Source organism: Orussus abietinus, unplaced genomic scaffold (genome assembly GCF_000612105.2).
Source record: "Orussus abietinus isolate OABI.00-Male unplaced genomic scaffold, Oabi_2.0 scaffold248, whole genome shotgun sequence".
Lineage (NCBI taxonomy): Eukaryota > Metazoa > Arthropoda > Insecta > Hymenoptera > Orussidae > Orussus > Orussus abietinus.
This window is the reverse complement of record NW_019394480.1, coordinates 96,189-110,387: the sequence shown is the minus strand read 5'-3', so window position 1 is coordinate 110,387 and position 14,199 is coordinate 96,189. Positions and strand designations below refer to the sequence as shown.

The 14,199-nt window shown below is 35.6% G+C and overlaps 1 protein-coding gene across 1 annotated transcript in view; it reads right to left on the bottom strand.

Moving 5' to 3' along the window:
• Window positions 1-757: 757 nt before the first annotated feature.
• The window catches only part of LOC105696166 (inhibitory POU protein), a 46,879-nt gene continuing 33,437 nt past the window's right edge, over window positions 758-14,199 (bottom strand). Inside the window, exon 3 of the mRNA XM_012418404.1 lies at window positions 758-1,507. Within this exon, the coding sequence (XP_012273827.1) occupies window positions 758-1,507 (750 nt within the window). The remainder of the gene's footprint in view (window positions 1,508-14,199) is intronic.

Here is a 14,199-nt window from a genome sequence, read left to right as displayed (position 1 = left end):
TTTCTGCAAGATCATTTCCACTTGATATTAACTTGCCATCATTTGGGGTGCAACGCGAATGACTTTTACAAAATCAATTCTACTGGAGCCAAGAGATTTCATTGACAAGGAACATTCAGATTGTCGTAAGTAAATAATGTCATCTGGAAAGTAATGTTTTCATTCGGTGTACATATGAAATGTGAGTAAACATTGCTCTCTACGAATTTCAAATTAATTTGTATTTTGATGCTCCGAGACTTTTATTCCGGTAGCATATAAAATCGAACATGGAGCATCAATTAACGCTGAACTAAATACAACCTTCTTAAATGAAGTGATTGTCATAATTTAGGGAACAGGAACCGAAGGTCGAAAAAAAAGTAAACAGACGGAAAATGACTAGAAAATAAATGCAGAGGTCCTTAATTACTACAGCGCTTAATAAAGTATTGACAACGAGTGAAGCATTTCCCTCACCGCGGGTGTCCCACATTCTATCGACTCGCAGCGTCTTTCCCAATCAGTCCCTATAGTCTGTTCCACGTGTTTTCTAATCACGCAAGTAAAAGTGTCCAGGTGCCGCCTGCGACAGATCGACCAGTGTACCGCCGTACATCCCAAGCCAAGTCCCATAATCCGGAAGAAATCCGAAGCGATTTCGGAATGATTCCACCGAGGCCTAAGGCCAGCCCTGATACTCGCTCAGGGGTTCCGGTTTGGGCTCTAGGTTGGGTGGCGGGTACAGTCAGTTCTGCTGTCACAAGCCACCCTCGGGTCAATGCTGGGCAGCGAACTTCATGCGTTTCTGCTTTTGTCGTTGGTTGCAGAACCAGACCCTAACAACGTTTTTCTTAAGGTCCAACTTCTCAGCGATAGCGGCTATCTTTTCTCCAGAGGGTCTCGGCTGGACCGCAAAGTAGGCTTCCAAAGATCGTTTCTCCGGTGCCGCGATACTGGTCCTCTTTCGTTTTTTCTCACCTGCTGGCAGTACCGAAGGGGCATCGGGATCGCGCCTTTTGTTTTTGGCCTGAGCTTCCGCTTCTTCGAGCCAAGCCTGCAGAATAGGCTTCAGCGCGATCATGTTATTGTGGGACAATGTTAAGGATTCGAAGCGACATATCGTTGACTGGGAGAGAGCTCCAACACCTGGTAGCTTCAAATTGGCTAGGGCCTTTCCGACGTCGGCTTGGGTGACTCCTAGTTTGATGCGACGTTGTTTAAATCTCTCGGCAAATGCTTCCAGTTCCCGGGGATCCGTGTCCGCGTCGGGATGCAGACCGGCTGCGGCGGCAGCGGCCGCTGCCGCTGCCATTGCTGGATGGTGATGAGGATGTGGAACGCTTCCACCGATGTTTGCGTGGTGATGGTGTCCCATCATCCCGTTCATCCCACCGTAGACACTTGGGCCATGGATTCCTGCGTGGTGGCCCGGTCCACCACCTGTGTTTTCTGACATCGGTGTTAGCGTTGTCATCGAATTGGCTGGGTCCAACATGTCTAGACTTTCCATCCCTGGGTGGCTCATCTGGAACAAACCACCCACGTACTTTTAATTCGCGCGGATTGGCAAATTGGTCCTTACAGGTGTGGATGTCGGGACTCCCATGGAACGGGTTTCTTTAAGAGTTTACATCCCGCATTAATGGTTTCACCCAAAATTCGCTCTCTAATGCTGAACAAAATGAGTACAAACGTTTGACAAGTGGAAGGTAAAGTTTACAGAAAGTGCTACTCGTAACTTGAGAGCATTATCTTGAACGGAATATTATTTTATTCGGCAAATACATCGGAACGGAACTATCAACGTAAATATATCCTTTTGATAATAACGGAATCTGACAGTAAAATTAATTCATTTCTTCCATTTCTTATATTAAAAAATATCGTTTATTCATAATGATTGGTAGTAGTCTTATTAAAATAATCCATTTATTTTTATCGAACGAGTACTTATATGTTTAGATGTAATGTTATTCATTAGCTGAATATAAATTTTAAACCGGAGAGTATGTTTTGCCTTTCCTTGTGACAATATTTGAATAATATTTTTCGCAATATCATTGTTTCGACATTTAATCTTTCTAATCTAGTGAAAATTTAATTTGTGCAAAGTTAACTTTATTTTATTTGTATTTCAAATTATAGTGGTCGATTTAGAAAAAAAGCAAACTCAAAACTGTGTCTAACCTGACTATTTTAAAATGATAAACTTTAAATCTTGACTGGCCACATTTTGCCGGAAAAACTAATAAAATGTAATTCAATTTTTGTCGTGTAAGGATTGCAATATGTAATACCTTGTTCAAACATATATACAAGTCGAGCAAAACTGAAACAACATGTATGTAGGTATACTAATTCAAAATATATGTTTCAATCACACCTAACCTCAGCTTCTCTAAAATTACTCTAAAGAATTGAATTGAATAATGAAAATACCCATGAAATTACTGCATCAAATGCTTGATTTAGGATAATTCTTTAATATTTTCTTAAATATACATATATATTAGTGACAGATTATCTGCGATAATGTTTCAGTCAGAGAATTGTTTTCGTGTTTTAAAAATAAAATATTTTCGAGAGTTTTTAAAAAACATACTCTACGTAATCTTAATGCAAATAAAAATTCCACGGCAATGTTTAATTACAAACTTAAATTTCATTATTTATGTACAAAAGTTTCAGTTGTGTATACACAAAACTTCCCTGATATAAGTTCTTGCGAAACAAAACTTTCTTTTAAAAACAATGGACAACAATTTTCTGGAGTAAAAACACAATATTTATTCATCATTCGAAAGCTTCATTTTTTCAAATCTGTGATCTAGACTTAAAAAACGACATGAAAATATTAAACAATCTATGGAACTTTACAATATTTTCAATCTTCACAGTTTTGTTGTATTTGCGTGTATTAGTAAAAATAATAATAATGAAAATAATGATTAATTATTTAATCCAATATTTTCATATTTTAAGCGCAATTATAGTTGTGTCATTTCAGAATTTAAGTAGATAATCATTATTTTAACTGGAAGGAGTCTTTTACATATAATTTATAATTCTGTCATGAATTTCCATGTCACCGAAAAAATGAATTCGTGTCAAGATTACGAGATTCAATCTAAAAATATAGTCTTCCACTTGTCAAATAAATTTTCGTATCGGTTTATATTTTATGAGCGGAACTATGGATTTTATAACAGCATGGTCCATTTTGTACTTATTTTGTCATTCTAAAAATATAGTCTTCCATTTGTCGAATAAATTTTCGTATCGGTTTATATTTTATCTACGGAGCTATGGATTTTATAACAGCATGGTCCATTTTGTACTTATTCTGTAAGCGGACAATTAAGCTGAATGTAAAGAATTTATATTTCAACGTGAAATAATGCAACAGATATAACTGAGTTACCTAATAGCGTTATCAGCTGGGCTACACCGAGCTGCCCTGGTGTAGAGTACCACCATTAAGATGATATGAAAGGTGCTGAGAAATTTAATCGAGGTTGATAAATTAAAATTCATCTGTGCCTTTTTTGGTGGTACCGTCATTTTGAATACTCAAGTGGGAACATAAGCTGGCGCGTCACGTTACCGACATTTACATTTATGTTGGTCTTTTACGTCTACGTTGACCATTATACGAACTGAAGCGTTCCATATGTCACTTCGGTAAAGTAATGATAAAAAGATCGACGTAAATCTATCGAAATTCCGTGAATTTATTATTCCGACTGTTTAGGACCAACGTCGCCATCTGTGACGATTAGCTGCAACTAAATTTTTCCTAAAAATTAACGTCTTAGCCCCGGGACAAGCCAGCATTTTCTTGCAATCGTTGGTGAAAGTATCTTCCATATTTTCCCATCTGACTCTGTAATAATCCATTTCTACGGTGTTCTAAATTGTTCGAACTAGGTCCTGAACCTCTTCAATTTCCATTTTAAGCCTTCAAGAAGCGTAAAACATCGAAAACGTGCACGGACCACGCCATGTTGGTTCTAGTCCATGATAAGTAAATGAATGTTTGACGAAAAATGAAATTTCATGAGTTTCAGGACCTACTTTAAACCCTCCATATTCCCGTGGTAAAATCTGGAACGAATTGGTACACCCAATTCGGAGAATACTCTCATTAACGATTTGACCACTCACAAGAGTCGTCGGAGAAAGTGTAACAAAAGTGCACAAGTGGATGACTAATGCCAGTTTCAGCCCGAGAGCGGCAAGCGACAAGCAGCAATTAGAAATGTTTGCGATAGTTAATGAAAACAGTCACGTCATTGACAAAAAATCTCAAGCCGGGCATTTTTATTTTTGATAAATGTCATTTTCAAAAGTTTGTGCGTTCGACTGATGCGGTAGCACTGTCACGGAGTCCCGAACTACACGAAAAACGTCTACATCGTCAACACCGAAAGTGTGGTGCTATCCATTCGCCCTACACTTGTGCAACATTGGGGTAAGAAAGTGTAGCCCAGCTGGAAACGTTGCAAGGATCGTATTAAAAAACGGAGCGTAATCAGAAATCCTATATCTTTCCCTATTCGAAATAACCTCATCTGAACAGGTGTTTTGCTATTTGTATTAGATACTCTACACGATATACATAACGCGATTAACATTTTGGACTTGGAATTATTTCATGAATAAAGATACCCGTTCAATGAGGGTTCCAAAATGGGAGGTGTTTAGGCGGTTTTTCAGGACGTAATCAGGATTGGAAACAAGGGGATTTTCTCCGATGACGCGTTGCTATAGACATTTTTATAATGTTTGGCCGTGAATGAGTTAAGGTGAAGTGAAACCCCCTTCAAATCAGTCGATTCGAATACAACACTTTTTTTTTAAGGGTATTAGACCAAACTGTCCGAAACTTTGACACGTCACCCCTGATCATCTAAGAATTGTCCTGACAGATTCAAATTTTGGATTTTTGGAAAAAATTCTTTAACTCAGCTCAGACCAGAACCAAAACGGCGTCGAGCTCTCATATTTCGATCCATATACAATTATCGAAGGCTCTGATATGAGAATCGAAAGGGTCAGGACAATTTTACGACAATTTAGAACACTCTGGTAATCGATAAACTCGCATTTGAACGGGATAAAGGCAAAAAAAGTGTTGTATGCGCTTGTATGCCAAAACGATGGGAATACGAGGTCTCGGAGTGAAGATTTAATTGACCTGGAAATCACAGATGGCGCAGGGGGTCCTTCTGCAGTCAATTAGGGCCCCAGAAAGCACGAATCCAGAGGATTTCTGGAGTTTTACTTCGATTTCTTGATATTTATTGTACGAACACGACAGGTGGAGTATGTCATTTAGTACAATACCAAATATAATTCGACCCAGCTGTCAATATAAAAACGAACGTCGGCAACGTAGGCATTTAGAAAAATCTTCTTTATCGACGTCGATCAAGTTCCTCGACGTGTTTCACTTCACCTTAAATTAATTAAGACTCAAATGAGTAAATTGATTTGCATTTTCTGTATTGATAAAAGTTGCTAAATTTTATTCACACGTCAGTATGGCTTTATTATCGAAAGTCAGAGTAATCTTGCAAATGCGTTTGGTTAACCACATCACAAAATATTTACTATTTCGGACTGTATGGATCCGTCAATATTTTATGACATGGTGAGCTGAATGCATTTCAACTGAAAAACACATATTTAAAAAACTGTCCATAATGGAACAAAACAGGTATCAGCTTAATGTTCGTTTGGTTGTTTCCTTTTCAGTGGTGTACTTAAGCTTCATTTTAAAATGATCTAGTACACATTTAAAGATATTCAAAAGTCATAAGTGCATTAGTGAATGCATCAACTAATTTATACGATTGCAGAACTTAAACATCTGCCTAAATATTACATAGAACCGACTACGTTAATACGACAAGAACAGGAAAATCATTCGAGTTTCGTCCCAGGTACTAAACATACGTTCTTCTTCAAAATAAATAGCTATTACATTCTCAGGATGAAACACGTCTTCATAAGACCCCCAGAAAAATCAAAACATCACTTCTTACATCTCCTCCAATTTGTGGTGATTATATTTTTAAATTTCAATTGCTGTTGCTAATATGATCCTGCGACCATAAGGATGCGAGATGGATCATTACAGATTTCTGCACTTCTTCGTACCTGTCTTAACACTGAAATTTTTATCTCTACTAGATTTCCGAAACTAGACAGATCCGAATAAATCGTGCCTCTACGAGACCCCAACCAACCTCTTTCTATTTCGTTTCAAAATCGCAGTCGAGTGCCTTTTTTCATTTATCTTACCGATCCAACCATTTCGTGCTTTAATTAAAAACTTGACTTAATTTATCAATTATTTTAATGTCATTTTTTTTATTCTTTCGTGATGTCCTTTTGGTTTTCCAATTTAAAATCAGCAGCCGTCGATGTATCCGAATCGTTGTTTTCTCAGAAGATATCGTTAACTCTTGGGAGACGTTACATTAGATACTCACAGGGAAAAAAATAATTTGGTTACAATTATTATAGTGACATGGTTAAAATACGATGGGAAGTAATATAACAAATGGTGAAGTTTACCACATGGAATGGGAAATGTAACCTTGCCATGGGTATCCATGGCGCTGCACCTAAAAGGTGCAGGAGTGAACACCATTTGGAATGGTAATATTAACTACATGAAGAGGTTACAATACGCACAGGAAAATGGAAGGTTTATCTGGGCGCTGTAACCACATATTATAGTAAGATTTTACCCGTTGCAAAGTTATTATAAACTTGCCTATGTGATTGCAGAAACAATAGTTTGACCCCATTAGTTCCGACGGCGCCGCTAGGTGGCAGTACTCGCAGACGATGTAGACTGCTCGTGTGCATATAAGACCTATTACTATTCCTTATGTTTATGATATAATGACTCTACCCTTTCCCGAAGAAGAAGGAAAAGAGAAGTGATCGTCGAGTAACCACATTTTTGAGTACCAAATGATATATTTTACTCTTTGAGGTAGAAATGTATGAGAACCCTGACAGAAATATAAGGATAGCGTTTGTAATCTTAATAATTGAATTTTTTATATCGTATTTTGTGTCGTATTATATATATTATTATATATAATATATTATATATAATAATAATTGAATTTTTAGATGGATATTTACAACAATGCGCAATATTGGAACAAGTTGTTTCTTGTAGTTACATTGACTAAATCGTAAAGTAACCCTTACTATGTTCTTTTTATTGTGTTACGCTGGTTAATGCAACCTCCTCCCAAGATTGTCCCGTATGTTGCCTTGCAATAGGGTTACGATTACCACAATTGTGTTTTTCCTACTCATTCTTTTTTTTCCGTGTACATTCGAATCCAGTGTTAACTAAACACCTTTTGACTGAGCTTGGGAGGGGTGGATACGACCCACTATCTGAAGGAGGAAATCTGACCTGAGCCCGACAGAAAAAGCCGAGAGGATCATCAAAGAGGGGACAATCTTCGACTGTGAGCGGAAACGCTAACACTAGTATATTATATATGTATATCTAGTAAATTTAGTACATCAAGTTTAGAATCAACTAGTGTATATATGCATTTCAATATATCATTCGTTAAAGCTTATCGAGATTTCGTATCTGAGGAAATTAAACATTGTTGCTCATAACCCCTATCATTTATTTAGATACTTTAGTGTTATTTTCGATAGGTTATGTAGGTCTACAGATTTTTTAAATATTGTATTTGTTTTGCCTAGACGACGTATTCAAAGATTTAATGCTGTTCGCATAATTAGCAAACCTTCCATACAGGGGAGACCGGGACAAATTGACCAACCTTTTCGGTAATGCTTAATTGTGAGGAAGATAATGAGAATTTTCGAACATATACATGGAAATCTAGGGCATATATTCAAGTACAATAATTGCAGTGCAAGATCCTTTAATATTTTGCAAATCATTAAAGAAAAAGTTATCTATGCCTGCGCTGTTGGTCAATTTATTTCGGGTGCGGAGGAAGTTGACCTATTAATCGAGGTAAATTGATTTGGCACATAGATCCTCACGAAATTTCCACATAATTGAAAATAATAAGTTATTTGTTTGAAAATATTGTTTTCATTGTTAACAGTAACAAAATGTACATTTATATATACGCAACAATTAATCTTTTTACACTGTATAATAAATATTTGTGATGCTTTAACTCTCTCTTACGACTTAATGACTTGCTTATGCAAAATAAAATGTTCATACTTTGATTAGTACTTGCTAAAATCACAATTGTGTCCGAAGAATTGAATAGGTACTAGTCGAAAATGTTTAGGAGACCGCCTGACTCGCAAAAAATGCACGAGAAAGACGGCAACTGGTATGTATCGATGTATGTTTTATGTTCCCCCTGGCCGCATTGAATGAATTTTATCCAAATATCTCCCCGAAAAGTCAAAAGAAGAAGATTTATGGCACATGAAACGGAATGTGTCAGTTTCGTCCTGGCTTCCCAGGCACCACACGAAGTGGGACATTCGTATATTACCAGTATAAATTAGATCTATGGGTATAGTAAATGTTATTGTCTATCATCCAACTTAAAAAAAAAATCTTTTGCAAGTGTATGGATATATTTTATGTATGTAGCTATAGAATAAATATCAGAAATATCTAAACGATATGTAAATATCTATGTCTCTTGTGGAAGAAAATTATGTATCCACTATTGATCTACAAATATCTACTTATTCTTTGACACATATAAAATGTTTAATAGCTTTGGTTAGACATCTACCAAAGGTTAATCAACATCGTTGATAATACATTTAGAAAAATAAAAAGACACCTCATGCAACCTAATATTTTTAATACATACTTAATATTTATATCTAAATTTCAACTTGATAAAACTGTTAATTTCGTCCATACTCTGATTTTTTATTTACTTCCTCCTTGGCTGGTGACCGTACATCATGATTTTTAACCACTATATAAATTATGATGCATTATCAGGCACAAATAAAGCATAATATAGTGGACGTACAAATTAGGTCATAAGTACAGAGAATTTATATCATATATGGTATGCATGATAAAAATACCCCGTAAATATATTAGCGGTACCCATAAATAATCAATTATTTTGAAAGAGGTGTTTTAGAGGTCAAAAAAATTCATTACTTATGTGTATCCCTAATATATTTAAATCTTTTTCACGTCTATATTTTCAATACATATATCATAGGAGTTTAGATAACGTATATAGATATTTAACCCTTTTAGTGCCAGAGCCGATATATCGGCCCGCACCTTGTAGCGCTTTACTATTAGCTTTGCGAGAGATCTCTATCTCAAAATAAATTTATACTACGTTATAAATAGTCTAATTTCATTACTAGAGAGTTAAAATAACGATACAACAACACCTATAACAACCTATAATCTGCCTATAACAACCTATAACCTATGACAATTACTTGTTTCAGATGAGATAATCCGTCCGGTGCCTACCATGTGCCTTGGAGTTATTTTTTATGTTTCTTGTGCAATATTACTTATTTTGTTAAAAAATAGATTGGAAATTTAAAGTATATACTTTGCAATAAACAGTCTATATAAATTTATGACAAAAAGATGACTTTTCATATGTGCAGTTACGTTTTGAAACAGAGAACTCAATTTTTCTTCTTTTTTTGATCACATATACCTTTGTTATTTATGTAATTTTCAATGAATATACACCGTTTTATTCTCTATTTTGTCCTTAATACCCTGCTTTTTGAATTATGTAAATATTGCTTTTCGTTTGGTTTTTATGAGCCTTTTTCCAATTCCTAGTAAAATCGTAAAATTCGGCCGGTTATCTTCGCATAAGCACCTCTTTTTCGCCCGGCACTAAAAGGGTTAAACTATTGGAAAATGTTAAATTGCTAGTTTATATTCAGCTTCTACAGACTTACAAAAATCAAAGATGGATGTTCATAGATATCTATATATATCTTACATACATTCATAAAAATTGATATACGAGTATTTTACGTCTACTAAATATTTAGCGGTGCCTGAGCATGTTGGAGGAAAAACTCTTATAAGATGTTAATTTCAATTAGCATGAATTAAGGCACTACATTTCTTCCTGAATCTAAATATATCTAGAGAATAACTTTCGATTGTGTTACAGAAGACAGAGCTAGCTAACGAATAGCTCGTATCAAGTGGATCGCAACAATTCTCTCTGTCATCGTTACAACGGCTCGGTGCCAAGTTTAATACTCGAATTGCTGGTTCCCATCCACTTTGCGATTAGGGGTTCTATCCCTTACAACCCTCCAGCTAGCCACCGGCACGCGCCGTTAAGGGGAACGAGAGATTCGTTTATTCCCATTCAAATTAAATTATATCGCCTCGTAAACCCCCTCCGTAACAATTGAGAATAATGCCCTGAACGTAACACCTTATCAAAGGGTATTTACATGGCTTATTATTTCTTAAACAATTTCAATCCTGCAGTAATTCAATCGGATATCGATAAACCTACAGGCGTAAATTATTATCATAGCAATATTGATTATCACGATCCCCTTATCTTCCTGAGAAAGAGATCTAGTTAAATTAAATACTTTTTAACCAGTTTTTATAGTTCGAAAAGGATTCAAACACTTTTTATAGTAAAATTAACTTATTTTCTGAACTACAATGTGTTGTAACAGTTATTATATCTTTTTATTTTTTTGGAAGCAGTGAAACGAACAGTTCTATTTTTACCATAATTTTCTAGGAACAATCACGAAAATTGTTGCTGTTTAAAGAGTCAAATTTCGCTTCATTATTGTTAACATTACTGGATATATTATGGTAAATTTTACATATCTGACTAATATTTTGTATTTTTTTTAATTAGTTGAAACCATTCCAGTAATCCATTTTTGTGATTATGCACGTTTGTTAAATTTATTATGTACGGCTTGTCAGTATTCTTGCATGTTTTTGCTTTAATTAGGGGTGTGGATTGTCCTCTTTTTATAATACTGACGTATCAATATTTATAACAATAAGCACAACGCTAGTACAACTTGAAAGTAAAAAACAGTAACAGGTTTTATGTACAAACGAATTATTCGACGAATTTAATTATTAAACGAAAATTTCTGATAATCCTATTAATGGTATACTAAAATTATAGATATTCAATATGACGAAATGGAAATCAAAAACCCCGATACAATTGTTAGAAAGAATGAATAATATAATTCCTTCTTGAACGTAAAGAAGTTTAAAATTTCTGTTTCGTTAAATCTATAATAGCACATGCCATTAAGAGAACTATTTAGAAATTTAAGGAAGCTTTAATGTTAACATTTTAATAGGGTGACACCTTACGAATATATCTGTAAACATTAAAGTATTTTACTTGCACCCTTTGTAAATATTACGTGTTACCTTTACAGAAATTCTGTTATTTTTACAGGTATTCAGCTTTCTTCCCAGTTACTTCTTTACAGGTACTTATCCATAATACTTACAAATACGTGCAATCGTTATCAATATTTATCTGTAATCTATCTGGATTTGGAGTAATAAAATATTTACCGTAACGTTAACAGTTATAATCTGCTGTCCCTATTTCAATAGATACAATCTGCCCATTTTACCGATTTTTCTGTAAGTAGTAACTAACAGAATTTTTTTTCTGTGTACGTGCGAGCGCACGTGGACGAAAGAGTGAAAAGTGGAGAGGGAAGAAAGAGTGAGAAAAAGGAGAAGGAAACCAAGCGGAAAATGTGTACAATCTAGCACGCACAATTATGCAACACGTGCCACGACCGTCGTCACACCGGCACACTCGCAGTACACGACATGTACAACACATACTTAGTGGCACCCGACGCGACCCCTTACAAATTATTTATGAGTTCCCTTCATATTTTTTCCCATCCAAGAGAAGCTTCACGTGACACCTGTGCGTACACGATGAGCCCACGGGAACGCACCTGTGCATACCGTTTACAGTGTTCACCTGCATTTTCATCAACTATGTCATGATATATAGATGCACCCACGTGTTACGTATCGAAATTCACGGGAATACGGAATTGCCGACCAGGAATTTCAAATCACGCCATCGAGCTTTCAAAAAAATGTTTCTCAAGATGGTTCAGCGGAAATGGAGTATTAATCTTGACGTTTATGTTTAAAGTATTACATTTATTTTACAACTTCTTCTAAATGCTAAAATTTGGCCGTTTAAAAACAATTATTATCAAGGACCAGCAATTTCAAATCACGCCATCGAGCTTTCAAAAAAATATTTCTCAAAATGGTTCAGCAGAAATAGAGTATTCATCTTGACGTTTATGTTTAAAATATTACATTTATTTTACAACTTCTTCGAAATGCTAAAATCTGATCGTTTAAAAACAATTATTATCAAGGACCAGCAATTTCAAATCACGCCATCGAGCTTTCAAAGAAATATTTCTCAAGATGGTTCAGCAGAAATAGAGTATTCATCTTGACGTTTATGTTTAAAATATTACATTTATTTTACAACTTCTTCGAAATGCTAAAACCTGGCTGTTTAAAAACAATTATTATCAAGGACCAGCAATTTCAAATCACGCCATCAAGCTTTCAAAAAAATGTTTCTCAAGATGGTTCAGCAGAAATAGAGTATTAATCTTGACGTTTATGTTTAAAGTATTACATTTATTTTACAACTTCTTCGAAATGCTAAAATCTGGCCGTTTAAAAACAATTATTACCAAGGGCCTGTTCCGAGAGAAAAGCGATAAGAATTTTTTTATTCCAGATCTGAGGTGGTTGCAAGGTGCTTTTGTTTCTTTTTCCGAGGCAGAATTATTGAAAAACTTGACTCGTTAATGAACGTTATGTTAATACAAGTGGAATTACATTTTCAGCTATAATGGTGAGTTTAACATGCATTGGAAAATGTTTAGACGAAATAATGTGAAAAAATATCAGGTTTACAGAATATGGGTACACAAGCTGATAGATGTCAGATTTGACACGTGCCAGTTCGGCGTCAGATTACATATTCATATGTCAAGTAAAGTACAGCGAGAATTCCGTCACTAGGGGAACGGAGTTCCGTGCGCTCTTCGCATAAGTGAAATACGACCCGATGTGTGCATTTAAAGGGGTTTCTACGATACAATTTTCAGGAACACGAAACTATTTCTTCTTGTTTTGACGAACAGGTTAAACGAAATTAACGTGTAGAAGGTCTCGTTTAAAAATCCGAAATAATTTTAGAATTACAGAGTTGTCCCTTTGATACAATGGCAGTTAAGTTTCTTTTTATTTTAATGACACAAATTTAGAATGCTTTGACCGTCATCATCGAGTATAAGTAATTAGGAAGAAGAGAGTGGGATCTAAAGTAACACGAGTGGAAAATAACAGTGTGCTCCTTTCCTCATCTACGCATCTCACAGCAGAAACGTTTATACAGATCGAACTGCGTCCTCAAACTTTCTCCTTCACTTTAAACGAAGACGACGATTGCGATGCGTGAGTGGGATCCAAGAAACTGCCCGGGAGCTCCGCGTAATTAAGGTGAAGTGAAACACGTCGAGGAACTTGATCGACGTCGATAAAGAAGATTTTTCTAAATGCCTACGTTGCCGACGTTGGTTTTTATATTGACAGCTGTGTCGAATTATATTGGGTATTGTACCAAATGGCATACTCCACCTGGCATTTTCGTACAATAAATATCAAGAAATTGAAATAAAACTCCAGAAATCCTCTGGATTCACGCTTTCTGGGGCCTTAATTGACTGCAGAGGGACCCCCTGCGACATCTGTGATTTCCAGGTTAATTAAATTTTCACTCCGAGACCTCGTATTACCATCGTGTTATATTGTAGAATATTTAGCATAGAAGCGCATACAACACTTTTTTTGCCTTCAACCCGTTCAAATGCGAGTTTATCGACTATCAGAGTGTTCTAAATTGTCGTAAAATTGTCCTGACCCTTTCGATTCTAATCTCAGAGCCTTCGATAATTGTATATGGATCGAAATATGAGAGCTCGACGCCATTTTGGTTTTGGTCTGGGCTGAGTTAAAAGATTTTCTTAAAAAATCCAAATTTTGAGTGTGTCAGGACAATTCTTAGATGATCAGGAGTGACGTGTCAGAGTTTCGCACAGTTGGGTCTAATACCCTTAAAAAAAGTGTTGTATTCAAATCGACCGATTTGAAGG